General features: G+C 42.5%; 10 protein-coding genes across 10 annotated transcripts; 4 read left to right on the top strand and 6 right to left on the bottom strand.

Moving 5' to 3' along the window:
* Window positions 1-103: 103 nt before the first annotated feature.
* Window positions 104-602, top strand: BYT42DRAFT_495003 (hydroxyisourate hydrolase; the record flags this gene model as incomplete). Its single annotated transcript, XM_051564332.1, has 3 exons — window positions 104-228; window positions 300-438; window positions 513-602. The coding sequence occupies 3 exons, from the start codon at window positions 104-106 to the stop codon at window positions 600-602; spliced, it is 354 nt and encodes a 117-aa protein (XP_051424199.1).
* Window positions 603-808: 206 nt separating this feature from the next.
* Window positions 809-2,347, top strand: BYT42DRAFT_564681 (uncharacterized protein). Its single transcript, XM_051567765.1, has 3 exons — window positions 809-1,148; window positions 1,260-1,330; window positions 1,562-2,347. Exons 1-3 carry the CDS (start codon window positions 959-961, stop codon window positions 2,126-2,128), a joined length of 828 nt encoding a protein of 275 aa, XP_051424200.1. The 5' UTR covers window positions 809-958; the 3' UTR covers window positions 2,129-2,347.
* A 2,932-nt stretch (window positions 2,348-5,279) lies between these two features.
* On the top strand, window positions 5,280-5,593 carry BYT42DRAFT_612751 (uncharacterized protein; the record flags this gene model as incomplete). The annotated part of the gene is made up of 2 exons (XM_051571664.1): window positions 5,280-5,430; window positions 5,490-5,593. 2 exons carry the CDS (start codon window positions 5,280-5,282, stop codon window positions 5,591-5,593), a joined length of 255 nt encoding a protein of 84 aa, XP_051424201.1.
* A 514-nt stretch (window positions 5,594-6,107) lies between these two features.
* On the bottom strand, window positions 6,108-8,823 carry BYT42DRAFT_612752 (uncharacterized protein; the record flags this gene model as incomplete). Its single annotated transcript, XM_051571665.1, has 4 exons — window positions 6,108-7,153; window positions 7,220-7,380; window positions 7,442-7,642; window positions 7,703-8,823. 4 exons carry the CDS (start codon window positions 8,821-8,823, stop codon window positions 6,108-6,110), a joined length of 2,529 nt encoding a protein of 842 aa, XP_051424202.1.
* A 297-nt stretch (window positions 8,824-9,120) lies between these two features.
* Window positions 9,121-11,354, bottom strand: BYT42DRAFT_564687 (kinase-like domain-containing protein). Its single transcript, XM_051567766.1, has 5 exons — window positions 11,068-11,354; window positions 10,305-10,985; window positions 9,884-10,169; window positions 9,695-9,764; window positions 9,121-9,599 (listed from the first exon to the last, which is right to left on the bottom strand). The coding sequence occupies exons 1-5, from the start codon at window positions 11,280-11,282 to the stop codon at window positions 9,319-9,321; spliced, it is 1,533 nt and encodes a 510-aa protein (XP_051424203.1). The 5' UTR covers window positions 11,283-11,354; the 3' UTR covers window positions 9,121-9,318.
* Window positions 11,355-11,483: 129 nt separating this feature from the next.
* Window positions 11,484-12,058, top strand: BYT42DRAFT_494715 (uncharacterized protein; the record flags this gene model as incomplete). The annotated part of the gene is made up of 3 exons (XM_051564316.1): window positions 11,484-11,719; window positions 11,787-11,827; window positions 11,898-12,058. 3 exons carry the CDS (start codon window positions 11,484-11,486, stop codon window positions 12,056-12,058), a joined length of 438 nt encoding a protein of 145 aa, XP_051424204.1.
* Window positions 12,059-13,485: 1,427 nt separating this feature from the next.
* Window positions 13,486-13,933, bottom strand: BYT42DRAFT_544893 (uncharacterized protein; the record flags this gene model as incomplete). The annotated part of the gene is made up of 2 exons (XM_051565780.1): window positions 13,486-13,827; window positions 13,895-13,933. 2 exons carry the CDS (start codon window positions 13,931-13,933, stop codon window positions 13,486-13,488), a joined length of 381 nt encoding a protein of 126 aa, XP_051424205.1.
* A 135-nt stretch (window positions 13,934-14,068) lies between these two features.
* On the bottom strand, window positions 14,069-14,378 carry BYT42DRAFT_612756 (uncharacterized protein; the record flags this gene model as incomplete). Its single annotated transcript, XM_051571666.1, has 3 exons — window positions 14,069-14,204; window positions 14,270-14,283; window positions 14,367-14,378. 3 exons carry the CDS (start codon window positions 14,376-14,378, stop codon window positions 14,069-14,071), a joined length of 162 nt encoding a protein of 53 aa, XP_051424206.1.
* Window positions 14,379-15,873: 1,495 nt separating this feature from the next.
* Window positions 15,874-16,896, bottom strand: BYT42DRAFT_612757 (DNA-binding protein; the record flags this gene model as incomplete). Its single annotated transcript, XM_051571667.1, has 5 exons — window positions 15,874-16,324; window positions 16,386-16,500; window positions 16,569-16,696; window positions 16,748-16,763; window positions 16,833-16,896. 5 exons carry the CDS (start codon window positions 16,894-16,896, stop codon window positions 15,874-15,876), a joined length of 774 nt encoding a protein of 257 aa, XP_051424207.1.
* A 1,248-nt stretch (window positions 16,897-18,144) lies between these two features.
* On the bottom strand, window positions 18,145-19,512 carry BYT42DRAFT_612758 (uncharacterized protein; the record flags this gene model as incomplete). Its single annotated transcript, XM_051571668.1, has 4 exons — window positions 18,145-18,195; window positions 18,441-18,752; window positions 19,176-19,303; window positions 19,452-19,512. 4 exons carry the CDS (start codon window positions 19,510-19,512, stop codon window positions 18,145-18,147), a joined length of 552 nt encoding a protein of 183 aa, XP_051424208.1.
* Between the last annotated feature and the right edge of the window lie 94 nt (window positions 19,513-19,606).

Below are 19,606 nucleotides of genomic sequence, written 5' to 3' on the forward strand. Positions count from 1 at the left end.
TGCATCCTCCCGTCTCGAAGCAGTCAAAGACCATTTAACGGTAACTATAGAACGTTGGTCATTTTATTGGGTTACATTGATAACTTATTGCTGATTGTAGCCCATGTCTGCTAAGAAGAGTCCCATCACCTGCCACGTTCTCGTTGCCTCCCAGGGTATCCCCGGCAAGAACATTGACGTCAAGATTGAAAAGCTCGACGGCCAGGGCTTCTCCACCTTGTCTACTGCGTAAGTCAATGCCTTAAAATGTGTCAATGCCTATGGTTCCGAACGATCTAATGATAATGGAATGTTCTCAGTCAAACCAACGACGATGGTCGCTGCCCCAACTTGCTTCCCGGTGATTACAAGGCTGAGAAGGGTATCTACCGTGTTACTTTCGAAACCAAGCCCTACTTTGACAGATACAACCAGGAATGCTTCTATCCCTATGTTCAGGTACAGAAATGATATAGACACATATGGGTGAAAATAGTAGAAACTTAACGAGAATTTCTTTTGGTTTGATGTAGATCGTTTTCGAACTCGCCAACCCTGAGCAACACTACCACATCCCTCTTTTGATCAGCCCTTACTCTTACACCACCTACCGTGGTAGCTAAATATTTCTCCCACGTAGGATTGCTCCAAGGAGGAAAATTTGAATGTACACATAAAATGTTTCCTCTTATGTTTTACCCAAATTTCCTGGATGGTATAATTGGAGTTTTGCGTAACATGGCGGTTATACTCTCAAGTAGCCAATCATGTTCAAGGATGACGTAAGGTTTTTGAGTTACTCTTTTTTGGTGAGAATGGCATGATGTGGGGAAACCAAAGCGAGAAAATTAAGTGGGAAACTTTCAATTTTTATCAAGCGTGGGTGCTCTTTTTTTTTCTTTCTGGTTCCACATACGCACATATTTCTTCTTTGTTTTCTGTGTGTTCAACCTCTTCATATATATTTTTCTACGCCTTCATGACACTTCGTCGTTCTCATCATGGTCCGCCAATGGCACCGGAAGCCAAGCGTTGGCTTGTGATTGGGGCACATCGCGCCGGCGCGACGGAGCGAGAAGCTTCTATAATGACCGGTCTTTCTAAATCGGCGGTTCGTCGTATAATTCAGAACTTTCAAAGAACAGGTTCACCTACCAAACCACGACGAGGTAAACGCAGCGAAATACCCTTTTTTATTCCCCTGCCCAGACCCATAGATGGTCGGCGATTCAAACAAAAAAAAAAGAGAGAATTCACGTCTCATCACACTGAGCGGTTAGTCGGTCATTTACGTATGGTCCGAGTCGACCAAGACGGCGAATTTGCTTTGGATAGTGATGATGAAGAACAGGTAATATTTCAATTATTTGTTTCCAAAGGAAAGGAAAGAGAAGCAATCCACCACACTCTTTTGGAGATATACAAATTGAAGGCGTGAACAAAAATGATGGGTGATGTCCAAACGGGTGACATGGCTTGGGTTGATGATTTTTTTATCTTCAACGCGATCTTGTTTTGTTCATTTGTTTCTTTATGGATAATGGCTCCATACGTGTTTTTCTTCTTCTTTTGTCTCATTTAGAATCATTCTGCTGCTACGATCGTCCGGCGAACCACGCGAAAACCGTGTGCCAACGATTTGATTCTTTATGTGCTGCACAAAGCACAGCGACTCCAGAATCCATCTGTGCCATCCAAACCTTGGCCTTCGAATTTACAGCTGAATGAAACTGCTTCGCTGTCTCCGTCCCTATCCACTTCCTCCTCTTCCTCCTCCTCTTTCTCCTCTTCCATATCTACTCCCACTTCCGTTCCGTCCTTTTCCCTATCCTCACCTTCCACCTCTGCTACTCCACCCAGCACGGTGTCCTCCGATTCTAGTATGGAATCTGACCATCGTTCTGTCTTCCATATGCCACACTCGCCGCTGTTGACCGAAGGAGTGTCATGGACGTTGAAAGACGACAGAATTCTTCTTACCCATATGATCAGCCGCCTACACAGCGGACGATGGCGTGATCTAGCCAGCAGACTGGATGGACGCCATTCTATCAAGGCCTGCATTGAACGCTGGCAATTACTTCGCACACTGCTGCTGAAGGGTATTGACAAAACCGGCACTTACGGATGGCATACTCATACCAAATGATCTTCCGACGTATGCTGTAACAAAATAACATTCTCACGTAAAATAATCGTATCTCGAATACCAATTATGTTATGCAACTGTTGATCATACTTTAAATGCTCTGTCATTTTCTACCTTGGATCACTAAAAGGTCAATATTAACCATTGTGATTTACATGATTCACTTATTCTACACTTTTTAAAAAAATGAAGGGGAATCTACGAGTTGAATATACCAACAAAAATGCACCAAGTGCCTGCACTAGAAAAAAAATTGTATCATAGAAAACATGGGTAAATGGTGAGGCTCACTCAAATGCATATTTCATTTTGGTAAAAAAAAAAAAAAAAAAAAAAAAAAAAAAAAAAAAAAAAAAAAAAAAAAAAAAAAAAAAAAAAAAAAAAAAAAAGGTAGCATTTACTAATGAAGACAATTGACAGAAGACGCCCAGATGGCATGGCAACCGCTGAACCATAAGTTATTTTTGATGCCATCTTCACAAAGCGTAATAATTGTCAGTTGCGGGACTTCTGAGCGTGAAGCCGTGCATGCTGGTAGCCGAACGACTAGAGCAAATCTTTCTATCGGCTTGCGTGGTTTAACTGATGCTGTCACATGAAGAGGCTATAAAGACTTTGACCCTCTCCACCGTCAATGACGCCCCTCTCCGACGACTCTGACGCATGGATTCTCGGTGCCAAGGCAGGAAAGGACATGCAGCGAGCGGCGGCCATAACGGGCAATGATCCAACCAAGAATATGACACCTGAGGAACTTGACGAGTATTGCCGAATTCAATTTGGCAAGTACGGAGCACTGGCCCGACAAGGGCAAAAATGCTTTAGATCGACTGCATAATGTACTTCGTATATTATCGAACGAGCAACAATGTATGGCGCGGACCAGCATGCGACGTCGAGCGCCAGGTCATTTTAGAAAAGCAAGGTATAAGCAGTGTGACGTGGAATCGCTTGGGGACAAGATTGATACGACGTGGAGTTGGTAATCAATAGCGTAGATGAATAGCTTTGTTGATATCAATAAAATGTGATTGACAATTTAATTGCGATCCTAAATTGAAGTTGCTTATTATTTTTCCCCTCAGTGGCATTTTTTACCGGTTATCCAGGTAATCGATCGTGGCTTTTGTCTATTCTTCATTGAGCTGGTTCCTCACGGAAAGATGATTGAAAACGAGAGTATTATGTGATCAGGGTCGTTGGTGTGGGAGTTTACCATATCGATGATGGTTGTCACCTAGAGATGCTGGTGACTTGATCGGATGACCTTAGCCTTCCCGCCAGGAACCACACGGCTACCTTTGTCCTCTCCAAAATACCTGCTCGAGCCTGATCTTCTATCAGCATGGATTTTATCACCGGGCTACCTCTTACTCAGGGGTCCAAGACGATGTGGGTTGTGGTGAATCTGTTAACGAAGGCGGTGCAGTTTATTCCCTATACTGAATCAATCACTGCTAATGCTTCAATCTGTAGTAAGTGTAATTAAGCATGTTATCCAGTACTTGATCATAAGAATGTAGTCCGTCAATAGACTTAGAAAATACTAATGGAATAGAAATAAAACATATTCCATATGATTACGCATCAAAACGCATTACTGAAATTCGATGTCAGGTTAGGCCACTTGCTATTGTGGTTACCCTTGTGATAAATGAGAGAATTTAGAGCAAAAGAGACAATGAGAGCCCTTTTGAGACGGGTTGGATATGTTTATTTCGATTAATGTGATATGCCTATTTAACCATATGTATTGAGTTGGAATCAATCATTCATTATCAGTGAGCAAATTCTCGGTTATAAGGTGTATTTGAGGTTGTCTTTTTTTTTTTTTGCATTGAACTGAAGGTAAGCTCAAGGCTGTTGATCCTTTAAGAATAGAAATTTGTAATTCTAAATATGATTTTCCTATAATTGATTTATTCAACTGGCCGACCATCGACGGTTCCGGCGCGTGCTCTCCACGTTCGACAAGCACTGAACAGTACTGCGTAGTCCGTCCTGGCCCACTTGGTTGGTTTTTCCGGGCAACGAAGGCCTGTAGATGTTTACAGGTAAGCCAGCTGCATTCTATAGTCATACTGACTTGCTCTTTTTCTATTTTTCGTCTGGCTGACCACATTTTGACTTGTGATCTTTTTTCCCAATTTGTTTCGTTCAATCTGATTTCTCATTGGTTGCTTCTCCATGTTTTTATTGGTCATTTGAACACCGATTTTATTTGTGCTTCAAAAGTTGAATAAACTGTACAGTAGCAAAAGATTTCAAATCGATCTGTTGATAGCTGAAAAAGTTAAACCTCTGCCACGAGTATTATACAAAAGTAGAATCCCATAAAAAAAGACAACGCGAACTGAATGATGTGTTGCGGTTTGCCGTCTCTTTTATGATTACGGTAATCAATAACGGTAATGAATGTTCGTTCACCTTGTGAGCTATTGTTTGGTTCTCATTTGATCGGTTGTTCCCCACTAATAAAAGCTGATGATTCTGTAAGACAAACGTCTCATTTTATTCAAGGAAAAAATGAAAAAAACAAAAAACAAAAAACCACGGTGTGTGCGATGAGTTAAGCATTCTTTAGCTTATGATTCCTTGTTCGATAATAATAAAACCAAGATAAAATTCTATCGGTCATGCTGATTGTGCCGATGCAACGGTTGAATGAAATTAGCAATAGGGATTATTTTGTGTATGCGAACCATAACTTCTCAACTGCTCCCGCAAACACATGCCCCTTCCTCGTTGATTTTAACATCAATTTGGTTTATAATTTTGCCTGCTTCTTAGATGACCCCCGTAGCAAGGCAACGTAGAAATTCGGCCAAAAAAAAAAAAAAAGATCGCCGCATTGAATGCCGTTTTTAGAAATCTTTTCATGCACATATTGCACAATAATCACAGACCAAGCAGAAATGTGTATGCCGAGAAACATTAGGTATCTATAAACATCCGTATTCAATGCCGCAGTGAAGAACAGTTTCATGCCAGCTTTCCTCGCATCAAGCGTCTTTAAAAGAGTTCGATTACGCATTATTGAGCACGCATCAATTTTGCGGGTACTATGACGGATCGATAACAAAAAGAAAAAAAGAGCTATAAAGCGCGTCCTTTACTCAGGTATGATCAACAACGTCTTTACAAGTTAACCATGATATCCTTTACACCGGTGATCTTTGCAGTCTTTGCAGTCTCTGCCGTGATGGCTGGACCTGTTGCCAAGGCAGTCCACGAGAAAGCTTCCTCCAATCTCGAATGCAGCATTGATACCTTGTCCAACTGCAAGACCACCGCCGAAATTGGTAACCAATAACATTATGAAATGAGAATCAGACCAAGTTGCTGACTCAAATAACCCTAGCCAATGTTGTCGGTATTACAGAAGACGAAGTTCGTCAGAAGCAAGGTGGCTGCCCCTGGGGTCTATGCGATCCGCTCTTTTGTCCACAGAACTGTAGGAACTAGGCCATGAAACTTCCAACCAAAGAGAGTAATTCACCTCAGTACAGTCATTACTTATCTTCATTTTCCTGTTGGATTGATAATATGCTGATAATAAAAGCCATGGTCTTTTATGTTATTTCCGTCAGAATTTATGGTAATGTTCGTAACTCGCAAACGTGGAGATTAAAAATCGCACACTCTATCTCAAAGACTTTCCGCCAATTCCGGCTCTCATCGCCTTGTTCCCCAACTCCTTAACGCCAATGTGGGGTGGAGAAGACTATTTTGGACGAATACAGGGGAAAGATACATACAGAAAATGATATAAACTCAATCCTTTTCTGCTTGTTCATACGGCTGCTGACGGTAATAAAGAATAGCCTGTTCGTTGCCAGCCCAGTTACAAAGCGCAAAAATTGCTGCTGTATTTCCATTAATTACAAAACTAAGTAGAGCTATTGTATATTTTCTTATAGACTAAACATTATAACGAAATGGGAAAGGGGGGGTGTTAATAAGTGGTATAAAAATGTGATTACTCTGGCAAGTCACCTTTCATTAAAGCGACAACGGACTGGACAAAACCTGGTACGAGAGTAGGTAATATTACAAATTTCTTGGGTTTGGAGGTATCAAGCGAGGAAGCGCTGCTGTTGCTGGATGACCTTGAGCTGGGTTTGGATGAAGGGCTACTTGTGGCGCTGGAATGTTCCATGCTCTCTCCAGGTTCATCACTGTCGGCTACACTCAGATCGTTGTCGCTGCTTTCCGTATCTTCGTATTCCAGTTCCGCTAGATCTTCAAGAGCGCCCTGCATTTCACTGTCGCGTGGTAACAGGTGCAGGAGTTCCATGTTTTCTTCTTCTTGCTCTTCGATGTCTTCAAGGGCCGCAGGAGCTTTGCCTTCCTTGGTCATCATCTTTTCTCGCATTTTCTCCAAATGACGCGTCTTTTGCTGAATACGAAGATCGCATAAAGCATCAATTTCTTCACGCAGACATTCTTTTTCCTCTTTGCTGAGATGTGTTACAAGGCCGTCCAAATCCACGCGACCGGGAATTCCTTGAGACATGAATGCAAAAATATGGTCGATGTAACCAAGGAGATCATCAAAAAGATGCGACGTATCTTGCGCATGCACATTGTGCACAAACTGGTAAAAGTGCTGCTCGTGCCGTTCAACCAAGTCGATCATGGTCTGAATACTGTTTTCGGCCGTCGTGGTAGGTTGCAGGGAATCGATCACACGGATGAGATCATCGAGGAACGTGGCAAGATGACGAATCGTGGTGCTGATATCGGCAGCCTTGTACACTTGCGCCAACGGATAGTAAAAGATGGAAAACAACTCTTTCAGTAATTCACCTGTGACACCTTGGAAGATGAGGTTCATTGCCATTTCTTGTTCATATTGCTTTGCATAAATGATCCACAACCGATGCACACGCTTGATCCATTGCCGGCTCTCCTTTGCCGAACTTTGTTCAATCAACGTCAATTTGGCGATTTGACTCGAATCCAATGGCGGATCGATCAAATTATTTCGAAGTATCGCCAATGTCTCATCTCTCGACGTGCAAACTAGAGAAAGAAGAAAACCCATCATTCAGCAAGATCACCAAAATTATAATTACCGCAAAAACTTACTGGAGGCCAATGGATTCGCGCAGCTTTTTTCTTCCAGAAATGGTGTGCGTACCGCATTATAAATCTTGCGACAGATGATGGGATCATCGATTTTCGCTTCCAACGATTCCATATCCTTATCCAAGCTTTTCATCTCTTCATTCATGTTGGCCAACAGAATCCTAAAAAATGTTTTTGGAGTTTTAGTTAATCCATCTCATTCATAGGGCAATAATGCCATACCTTTGGAATAAACTGCGACTACCAAAAGGTTGTGCCAAAAAGACGTCAAACATTCCCTTTAACATCATCATTGGATTGGAAAATCGAAGAATCATGGCAATCGTTCGGTAAGGCATTAACCCATGTGTGCGTTTAAGGTTGGTGATGTTTTCCATGGCTGCATCCGACGTAATAAACTGTTTATGGAGCGTAAACGCAAAACTAAATTGAACAAGCACGATTAGTCCACTGTGACTCACTTTTTCTAGCGGCCATACTCACTTGATTCTTCCCCATTCAAATGTTTTTTTCAGAGCCAGAGGAAGATCTTGGATGGATTCCGTTGTTTTGATCACTTTGAAAATTTCCATTAGACCCCCGGGTTGCATGATTTGCTTCTTTAGCATGTCCAGCAGTTCGTTCAATTCCAAAATTTTGTGGTCGACCTGCTCCCGAACTTTCTTTTCTTCTTCTGCACGTTGCTGATCCAGACGTGCGCGGTGCTCACAGTTGGCTAATTCGTCTGCGGAAAGCTGGACCGGATGAGCCATTAGAAATTCTCGAGTGACATCAGCTGCTGCTAACTGTGGATGGGCCAAGATACGACGTAAAAAGCCCTGTAATTGCATTCGATCTTTTTCTCGATATAATAAAGGGTCCTTTGATCGATCGGCTGCTTTGCGGGGCACGGGAGGGATGTCAATATGACGAAACGTCGATTTCAGCTGTTCTCTCCAATGCCGAAATTGCCCGTGGCGGCGAAGCACGTACACAGTTTCACCATCGTCTGTGTAACTGCAGATGGCAAACTCAGCATGATGTGTTTCGCGCAACGACCGACGTTTTTCCACCGACGATCGAACCGTCGCTATTTTGACATTCATGTCATCGTACCATATGTCCTTGACGGGCTTCTTTTCTTGGTCAATGGTGGATTCCGGCGATGGATTGTTGGCTTTGTTGGGGATCTGTGGTAGGACAAAAACACTTTCTTCTGCACCTTGCTTGGTCTTGATACTAGCACACAACGCAATGATCAGCATCTTCTCCATTTTGCGGACCGTCGCCATGCGTTCGGACGCTGCGCCTCGTTGAGGAACATAAGTGGGGAAGTGATGTTTGCTAAACTCGTTGAGAAACGTCTGACAGTGCTGCCAAAATTCTTTCTGACGTTCGTTTTTCAGTAAAGGGAACTGGGTAACAAGATGCTTGAAGAGGTATCGTAGGAATGGTTGGTCCACGGCATCGCCGTCGTCTTTGGCATGGCAACCGTCGCCCCAGGGTGCATCGTCCAATATAGAGCCTAGATCAGCGTCTCGTTGCAGCTGGTCCACTTCATGCTGGAATTGCAAGGTAACCAGTTCGCGTTTGAAATAGTGTAGCTGTTTGGGTGTCAAGTCCATGTAATAGGGGAGGAAACGGAATTACGAAAAAAGGTAAAGGAAAAAAGGAGAAGAGGGTATGAGAGGAGAAAAGAAAACGGTAAATCGGATTTGATCTCAATGACAACAATAACCCCAATTTTGCTTGCAATCAAAAAAACGTGAGTTTGAAAGCAACAGAATTAAAAGGGCTTGACTTGTCGGTTTCAGCCTAATCAGATAATGATGATCCAATTTCATCAGCCATTTTACGATCCGATCCAAAAGTGATGATCGGTTTTGTATTGCTGTCATTCAACGCTGTCTCTTTTTTCTTTCATAAACGTAATGGAACCAACCCATCAAAATAAGAAAAAAAAAAGAAGAGGCTGTCATGCAGTCTGATCACAAGCAAAACATGCAACTGATTCTGTGCTATTAAAAATCCCCATGACGTATGCATAAGACTATTTTTACATTTTTTGGTTTTTGGTCTTTTTTCCGTTACTGTTGCTTGGTTGAGAAAAAAAAAAGTTATTATTCTTCATTTAACCATGGATGGTTTAATACTTCGTGAGCTGTGATTCTCTTGTCAGCATCCACTTCCAGCATGGGTGACAGGAAACTACTAAGTAAGTCCGCTTCGGCAGGCGGTACCAGAAAGGAATCGTGAAGCACATCACGCAAACGTCGATAGCGTAACTTTTTGATGTGTCGTAATTCCCCATTTCGATTAAAGAATTCGCTAGAATATTCGCCTCCCATTGTCAAACTTCGAGGGACCACTCGCATCAATTCAATTACTTGAGCCAAATGATCTAAAGGAGGACATTTTTCTGTCAGTATGACCATTGTCTCTGCTCGACTGGGTTTTTCCCTATTTAGCAGAAAAATGCCCACACCGAAAACTTACCGTCATCCTTGTTATATTTAGATCCCGCTCGCGGATCAAACAAGAATTCACCTGTCAGAAGTTCGAAAACCTAACACCATCGGAACTCTCTGGGTTATTGTCTTGGTCTTTCTCAACATAATTGCTGGCTTCTCCCTGCTCTTTGCCTCTCTGAGTCCTTAAATTTTGCATCTAATTAGAGTTCCTTACCATGCATGCCATACTCCATATGTCTGCACGATCCGTCCATTTCGCTCCCACAATCACTTCTGGGCTGCGGTATTGTCGTGTCTGAATAATGTGCGTGTAATCACCGTCCAACCAACAAGCGTTGCCAAAATCTGCAATTTTCACCGTGATTTTATCAAACGCTTTGAGATCGTCGTCTTTGGAGCCATCCGACAGGATAGAAGTGAAGTCCAGGATAGAGGATGGAATGATTTTGAAGCCATCCGACTCGGATAAACTCAGATTCGCAAGGCCGTTGCTAATGTCCCTACAAGTCAATCTCCATTTCTCAGTGAACACGCCTGGCCAATCATTTTTTTCCAAGCCATCTCATGATCGCCCCCCCCCCCTCTCCCCACAGTATCACATCCACTACACAAAGAGATGTGAAGCTTTTACTTACGATGCTCCTATCGCTGTGGATGTCGAGGATTTTTTGTTTCCAGACGTTGTTGTGGTACCCGTTGCCTCGGCTTGTTTCTTTTTCAGTTTTTTCTTGAGCTTCTTTTTCTGATTCTTTGTCATGCCGGTGGTGTCAACTGTGCTCAGCACAGAGACAGGTGGGACTTCAGTGACGGGTTCATCCGTTTCGTTTGATTCGGTTGTTTCGGTCGTAGCGGTAGCATGGTTGGATGGTGTGGTCATGTTTTCGTTGAACGGAGGCATGTGATGGAGTGAGTCATTCGTGATTTTCTGCAAATATTCTTCTACATTGGGTATCCAAACCAATACATTCTCTGGCTTCAAATCCGTATGTACAATGCCACATTCCCGATGTAAATAATCCAATCCAAGAAGAATCTGGCGAGAAATCCGTTTGACGATCGGTGTAGGAATGCCACGATAGTTGAAACGTTTGATCAATGACAATAAACTTTCGCCCAATACTTCAAAAGTCATGCAAACATGTTTTCCGTTCGGTCCCGTATGCCAAAAATGATCCAAAAGTTGCGCGATATATTGCCACCCTGCATTCTCGGGATTCGCTCGATTCACTTTTTCCAAGAGCTTGACTTCGTCCAGCGCGCTTTGAGTAAAGTGAGATGCTGCCTTGACGATCTTTAGAGCCACATGCTGATGCGTTCTATAACGTTTTTGAATTAGATTCCTGTACGGCTTTTTGTCTAACAGAAACACGAATATGATTTACGAAGAAAAAAACATACTTTGTATCTTGCGCAAGCCATACTGTCGAGAAATGACCCCAGCCCAGTTTTCGCACGACGATGTAACGGTCATGATTGAATCGATCGCCGATGCAGACGGGATGGTAGCCCCCTTTGCGGTAATCCTCGAGATCCTCTTCGTCATCGGAATGAATGGAAACGACGTCTGAATAGTTGCTTTCACTATCGTCTGTGCATTCTGCTGTCGACTTCATTGATTCAGGGAAAAAAGAGAAAAGAAAGGGAAAAAAAACCTGACTGCGATAGGAGACAAAGGGAGAAGTAACAATAATCGTTGTCACCGAAACTGCCATTTTTGCCTGCCCGTCCCATTTATTTCACGAGTCACAGCAACCCTCTTGGCTGCCGTGGAGACATACTTTTTTCACTTGCCTTGATCACCACCACCAGTCACCATGCCCAAAATCATCTCCTCTTCCATTGTTTCCTCTTCCGATCACGCTGTTCAACCTGAAGATCAACGTCATACACTCAATGTTTACTATTGCTTATGCTCCGAATTCTTGCTTGTGATTGACGCCAACATTCTCCAATTACCACGACGACGAACCGATAATGCCATTATTGTCTCCAACAAACAACGAACTTACAAACTAATGGCAGAATATGATGATTGTTACGTTTTAAAAAGGTATGTTTATACAATGACTGGTGGACGATTTTGCATTATTTATTCATTGTCCTTTTCTTTTTTACAGACAAAACGGATTTGAAAAGCAGTATCGCTATCACTGTCCCCGTAAGTGTTTGCTTTGACAAGCTCTCAAATGAAAACGGAACGTGAGACTAAAGGTTAAATCATTATGTAGGTTGTCATTTGTTGATCGCCTATGAAACCACAGAAGAACGTAAACGTGGTCCTTATACTTACATTCTTGACGGCGCTTTAGCAGACGTTCAAGGAAGACCACCTGTGAATGCTGTTCAGGATTTACCGCCATCAACATCCATCCAGTCATCAGCAAGTTAAATGGCAGCGTCATGTTCTTTCAGTTTAGTTGCGACCGTTTTTCTACCAGTCCTTTTTTTATGTATCACTCTTACCCACCGAATATTGCCGGTTATGTCTCCTTGCTTCCACTGCCCATCCAGCTTCGTATGCATGCAGCTACATTGTCTGATCACATCCCAAAAATTACTTGTACGAACTCTAAAATAAACCGATTCCAAAAGCAACACTTGGACTATCCAACAGAGGGTGACGCCAATCCGTAGTTACGTTGGAAATCCATCAACTAATATGTGGCTGATGACGTGAATGTGCAAAATAATATTACAATATGGAATGAAATAGATACAAAGTGAAGCGACAAACGTCTGGGATATGAAAACCAAGGGCGAAATGGGAAAAGAAGAAAAGGTTTGAAAGGCGCATAGTTCACACAGAGTCCTCCTCTTCCTCGTCAGCTTCCCTGTGGCTAGGGTGTATTCGCAGTCCGTGTCCGAGTCAAACGCATAGTCAAGAAGCTGAACTCACGACATCGTCATGGTCCGTCACAACTTCAGCTTGCGTCCCTCCGTTGCCATCCCAATCGCCCCGTAGGTTCCATATCACTGATGGCCAGATACATCAGCAACATGATCGGCTGGTAATCACAATCGGGATGATGCACACTGGCACGGCTCCGGCAAAAATCAGTACGCATCTGTTGGATGACCCATGTCATGCGCGAATTTGAGGAACGATTAGTGTGGCGCGCATCAGCATCCACGAGTGTCCTCCTTGGGATTCAACCGTAGTTCCGGACTTGTCACAAGCGGTGGGAAGGAAAGACCTATGGTGATGCTTTAAAGCAATTTAGTGTAATTACGGAGGTAAAACGTACGAATGAATAGAACTTTCTGTAATAGGAGAATCCGGGGTTCAGGGTCCGTGTGCAACCTGTAGTTGCTTGTTCGGCTTTTCACTTGCCGAAGCATTCAAAATATCTTTTGAAGCGGAGCCTTGCATGGTAAGGTTGGTCTGTCATCTCTTTTAAAGTTTTGTTAACAATACGCTGACAAAAAAAGTAAAGAGCTTGGCTGAAAACTCGCAAGACTGGCAACAAATGGTCATTATATCCAGATTTTAAACAGTTTTTTTGCAATAAAGATTTATCTTGATTTTTAAAAGGATTAAAGCTAAAAGAAATAAATAATGAATAAAGAATAAAGAGGAAGGGGGAATATGCAAAAGGTATCTTAAATGAAGTATATATACAAAGCGAAGGGGAACTGAAAACAAAGGAATAAAGTACGGAAAAGAAGAAGCAAAGGAAGAAAGAAAATAACAATCATTAATAGAATCATTAATTGAAACAGTATCTTTCGTATTCATCATCTGTTTTCATGTCATTGTCATCGTGGTATTCTGAGCCACTATCAGCGTCACAGTCATCTTCACTTTCCATTTCAGACTCAACGACTTGAACCGGGGCCTGTTCTTGGGTCGTTGGCCGCTTCTTTGAAAAGGCTGTGAACTTGATAATCAATCAGAGGTTCGATACAATGGCCGGCGGTCGACAAGGCATTGAGGCGCACGAAGTGGCCTCCATCTTCCAAGTCCAAAGGCTTGGGATCTTCGTCGGCCCAGGTATCCTGCAGATCGACGTAATCGTCAGCCACACACATCAACGTGAGTGTGGGCCGGAAGTCCAACGTGGGTAGGATGACCGAGCTTGCCGCAATCTGTCCCAGGGTTCGGCGTCTTTGTTCGGCGAACATGTCTTCCGACATGCCGGGACTTCGTTTGCAGAGGATCTGGTTAAACCGTATTTGTTAGTATGGTGTAAAAAAAACGAACTTTGTTTTTTATTGGCAAACTTACTCGGCCATATCGCGGTATGGTGCGAGGTCGAACTGCCATCGTTCAACTACTTCGTCCGTTTCAGGCAAGCAGAGGACCATCAAAGGACTCTAGAGGACTTCTTCAAAAAATCCTTTAAAATGCAATACACGTTATTTACTGCTGCACAACAGTAGTTCTAAAACAAGAGTTATTCTAATTGCCATAAGTTTGCGGGAGAGCCTTTGCCACATAGTGGAGAGCGTCCACCAAGGTCACCACCGGAACGCCTCCATACTTGTGGACTGTTTTAAACCAGTCGGCTGGGTACACGCCGCGATGGTAGAGGATGCTATATGAACGATATCAGTACGGGAACAAAAATATACAATACAATGTGCATGAGGCGATACTTACGCGAAAAGGCAGCACTATAATCGGGGAAACCAGAAGAAACCGGAAAGTCAGAATCGTGTGCAACCTATCGCTGTTTGTTGTTTTTTTATTGACTTACCGTAGCATTCATAGATCTTTGAAGCAGATTCAGCGAGAGTGATGTTGTTGTTGTTGTTCATGTTGAAGAAAGTGAGAAAAGACGAGAGTAAAAGATGGGAAAAGGAATCGAAGAAAAAGAGATTTACTGCTTTTATTCAATATTTTTTTGCGCGCCTTTTTTTTTCCTTCCTCTTCACCAATTTTTTTCGGTTTCAGACGCGTACCTCTTTTTAGGCAACCACGTACCACGTTCAATTACGTTTTTTCCAAAGCGCCTACAACTCTTGGTATAAAAGTTAAAAAATCCGGATCTATCGGATGTGATCCGATCAAACCAATATCTGTGCAACTTCAAATGCAGCTTTACTTGCTGTACAACACGTTAAAGCAACGAAACGCCCTGTTTCGACCAGAAATAGATCTCCGATATGACCCCCTTGCCCTAGAGCGGTCATAACTTTCGCTATTGACGTGAAATAAAGATAAAACCGCGTTATTATTGATCTTAAAAGGCTTCCACCCGTAACCGACGCGTCTGTTTTTTGGAGCTCCTTTGCCGAGTTAGTCACGCTTTTATTGTTGTCAATTCTTTTATTCGCAGACGTAAAAAAAAAGGGAAAAGCAAAAAATTTGAAGGATAACAAAAATTGAGGTTGTTCTAATAAGATCGTCCCAAATAAATTAGAAAAAGGCTTAATTCCGCCAATGAAATCCCATTTCGAATTGCCTTGTGGTGGCGACGGTCCTACTTCAAAAGACACTTGCTGTCCATGCAAACATGAGCATTTATGACAAAAAAAAAAATAAGAAGAACTTATCAGTTTTGGAACCATGGAGATGGATGGATGGATGAATGGATAGATTCAAGATACATGATGTGTGATATAGATTGATAAGAGCCTTTAAACATGCGTAGAAACACGAATATTGATGTAGTGTACGGGATGGAGGCTGTGATATATGAGAGACTTTAGAACAAAAGAGACAACGAGAATCCTTTGAGACTGTTGGATGGTTTTTATTTCGATTAATGTGATCTGCCTATTTATACTTTAGTCTTGAGTCGGAATCAATCATTCATTATCAGTGAGCAAATTCTCAGTTATAAGGTGTATTTGGAAGGATCCACATGGGGTGATGTGACAGCTTTACCCGTATGAATTGATCTCGGCGATAGATCCAAGTTATGGATGAAGAGGCTGAATCGGGAGAAGCTACCTCAGAATGGGAACAAGTCTAGATCCCGATCTTTCCTGTTTGGGAACACCAGTCTAGGATGGATAATACGACAAGTAGTGGATATACCACAGTTCCTGCGAAATAAATATTTATGATGAGCAAATTTGAATGAATTAAAGCTAAAGAAACTATAAATAAATAAATATGAAAGATATGCGAAAGGTAAATGGAAATGCAAAAATATATACAAGCAATGGAAATAAGTTTTTGGGTAAAGAAGTAGAAAAAATGAAAAAGGTAAAGCAAGGAGAAGGGGAAGCGAAGAGAAGGAGAAGGAGAATAGAGACTCAGTAGCCGAAGCAATAACATTCGTACTCGTCGTCGGTTTCCATGTAATTGTCCGGGGCGCTTTCAGAATCCCCGTCGGATTCAGCTTCGTCAGGTTCGACGACATTGCCTTCTTGGGCGGCAGGAAGTTCAGGCGCATGGTCGCTACCTTCTTCGTGGTCAAAGCTGTGGACTTGATAATGGATCAGAGGTTCGATGCAGTGATCCGCGGCATCGATAGAATTGAGCCGCACATAGGCCCCGCCTTCGATCTCCAAGGCTTCGCGGTCTTGATCCTCCCAGTCGTCGTCCGGTTCCACATAGTCTTCTGCCACGCACATCAGCGTGAGGGTCGGCTGGAAGTCATATGCGGGCAGAATGCAGGAACTTGCGCCAATCTGACGCAGGGTTCGGCTCATCTGTTCTACGAACATGGCATGCGACATGTCCGGAACATCATCGGCGGACGACCTGGCAAAATAAGTTGGTTAATACGGTAAATAAAATGCGCCACATTTGCTATAAAACTTACTCGGCTGTGTCGCGGTACGGTGCGACGGTAAACTGCCATCGTTCGATGACGGCGCCGGTCTCTGGGGAACAGAGAACCACCAAAAGTTGTTTGAGCACTTGCTCGAACAGCCACTCTAATATTTGGGCAAATGATTATTACTGCTGCTCAGGGCAACCAAGAACTGGAATTATTTTTACTTACCGTAAATCTGTGGAAGAGTTTTATCCACATAGCTACGCTCTTCCACAAGGGTCGGAACCAAGACGCCGCCATACTTATGGACTGCACGAAAGCAGTCGGCAGGGTATATCCCCCGATGATACAGGATGCTATAGGAAATTTAGTATGGAATCACAGACCAATGATGGGGCAAGACATACGAGTAAAGAGAATTTTCTGTAACAATGGAAAGCCAAAAATTAATGACCATGTGTAACCTGTCGCTGTTTGTTGTTTTTGACTTACCAAAGCATTGGAAGATTTTTGAGGCAGAGCCTTCAAGGGTGATGTTGTTGTTGTCGCTGTTCATGGTTACGAAAAAAACGAGAGTAAAGATGGGGAAAGGAATTGAAGAAAAAGAGATTCACTGATTCACTGATTCAACCCTTTTTATTCAATATTTTTGCGCGCTTTTTTTTTCCAATTTTTTTTTCTGGTTTCAGACACGTAACCCCTTTTAGGCAACCACTTGATAAGTTCAACCATCTTTTTGCCAACGTGATTTCTCCACAACTTTTGGCTGTAAAGCTAAAATATCCGGATCTATCGGATGTGATCCGATCAAACCAATATCTGCGCAACGTCAAAACGCAGCTTTACTTGTTGTGCAGCACTAAAGTAACGAAATGCCCCGCTTTCGACCGGAAATAGATCTCCGATATCACCCCTTGCCCTAAAACGATCATAACTTTCGCTATTGACGTGAAATAAAGATTAAACCGCGTTATTATTGATCTTAAGACGTATCCACGCGTAAGCGACGCGTCCATTTTTTGAAGTTACCTTGCTTATTTGGAGTATTCGCGCTTTTATGCCACCAATTTTGTTTTTACTCACAGACGAAAAAAAAGTGAAAGGATAAAAAAAATTGAGGTTACACAAAAATGGTTATCCTCCAATAAGAACGTCCCAAATGATTGGAAAAAGTTAAATCTGCCAATGAAGTTCTATGTCAAACTGCCCAATGGCTCAACATAGCTCACATATCCGATTCTAACTTGCAGTGCGCTCAGTATCAAACTCACCTCTACGTATTTATCTCGAAAGGCAGTTACTGCTTTCCTTAAATATTCACCACATCCTAATGTAAATATCGTCTCGTTGAAGGCTTTTCTGGTCGACGAGGATCTATTTTCTGCAGTGTGTCATTACGTTGCTAGTGCCATGTCAAAATTGCTAAGACTCCCATTTTTTTCGCTTCATTCCGACCACAGAAGAAAGGATAACATTTGCCACTGATGTAAAATGAAGATACCAACAACTCCAAAGGTCTTGCAAGGATAATATGATACATGCGTTTATTGTTTTTAATCTTTTTAATTGTACAAAAGAATAAGAAGCATGTGTGACACAAAATCCAAAGTAAAAAGTGGAACACTCAAAACAAAGGACGACCAGGTGACATGAGCGTTGTAAATCATCATGACGCCAGAAAAAAACCTTACAGAGTGACCATTTTGCAAGAGGTTCAATTTCCTACGATTTTATAATTTTTGATTCTCGTTGCATTAATGATTTAGCATCTGAGAATAAGTTGTTGTATTTTGCGGAATATAAATCACAAGCGATTAAGCGTTAATGGGTCATTATGTTCAGTTTTTAAAATGTTCTGTGATATTAATATTTATGAAAAGCAAATTTGAATGAATAGATTAAAATATGCTAAATAAATAATAGAATAAAGAACTATGAGAAGTGAGATATGCGAAAGTTAAAATGAAATCCAATGAAATATATAAAAGCGATGGGAATAAGTTTTGTGTAAAAAAAAAGAAATAAAAGAAATACAAATAGGACAAAAATAATGAAGAAAGGCGGAAAGGGGATAAACAAGACGACGTTCAGCAAATGAACTCGGTAGTCAAAGCAATATCGTTCATATTCGTCGTCGGTTTCCATGTCATTGTCCGTGCCGGCTTCTGAACCACCGTCAGAATCAGATTCTTCAGGTGCCACAGCATGGGCCTTCTCTTGAGTGGTATCACTCAAGTTGTCATGGCTGAGTGCTTCAGGAAGCGCAGGTGCAGGATCGCTATCTTCTTCCTGGTAAAAGTTGTGAATGTGATAGTGAATCAGAGGTTCAATGCTGTGTTCGTCGGTGGCGACCGAGTTGAGACGCACATATTGTCCGCCTTCGATGGTCAAGGCCTCGCGATCGTGGTCTTCCTAGTTGTCATCCGTTTCCACGTAATCGTCCGTCACGCACATCAGCGTGAACGTCGGCTGAAAGTCAAGTGCAGGCAGGATGCACGAACTGCCGCAACCTAGCGCAGGGTTCGGCACATTTTTTGTGCGACGAACATGGCGGGCGATATGTCCGGAACCTCATCGAAAGAGGACCTAGCAAAATAGCGTGGTCAATGCGGTACATAAAATGAGTCAGATTCATCATAGAACTTACTCGGCTGTGTCACGGTATGGTGCGACGTTAAACTGCCATCGTTCGATGACATCGTTGGTCTCGGGGGGGGGGAACAGAGAACCACGAAAATCTGCTTCAGCACTTGCTCGAACAACCACTCTAATTTTGGGCAGATAATTATTACTGCTGCTCAGGGCAACCAATTAAGTGGAATTAGTTTCACTTACCGTAGATTTGTGGAAGGCTTTTATCCACGTAACTGCGTTGATCGACGAGGGTCGGAACCAGGATGCCGCCGTATTTACGGTCTGCACGAAAGGAGTCGGCATGGTATACCCCACAGTAGTAGAGGATGCTATAGGGAAATGAGTACGGGATCACAAACCAAAGGTAATACACACGGGACAATACATACGAGTAAAGTGAATTTTCTGGAACAAGGGGGAATTCGGGAAATCAGGGTCCATGTATAACCTGTCGCTGTTCGTTGTTTTTTGACTTACCGAAGGATTGGAAGATCTTGGAAGCTGAGCCTTCAGGAGTGATATTGTTTTCTTGGTTCATCTTTAGAAAAGCGAGTGAAAAAAGTTGAAGAAAAGAGTTGAAAAAAAAATTTCGAGGAACCAATTTAAAGAAAAAGAGATCCTCTGAATTCAAC

This window comes from Radiomyces spectabilis (assembly GCF_025331425.1).
Source record: "Radiomyces spectabilis strain NRRL 2753 chromosome Unknown BYT42scaffold_5, whole genome shotgun sequence".
NCBI lineage: Eukaryota > Fungi > Mucoromycota > Mucoromycetes > Mucorales > Radiomycetaceae > Radiomyces > Radiomyces spectabilis.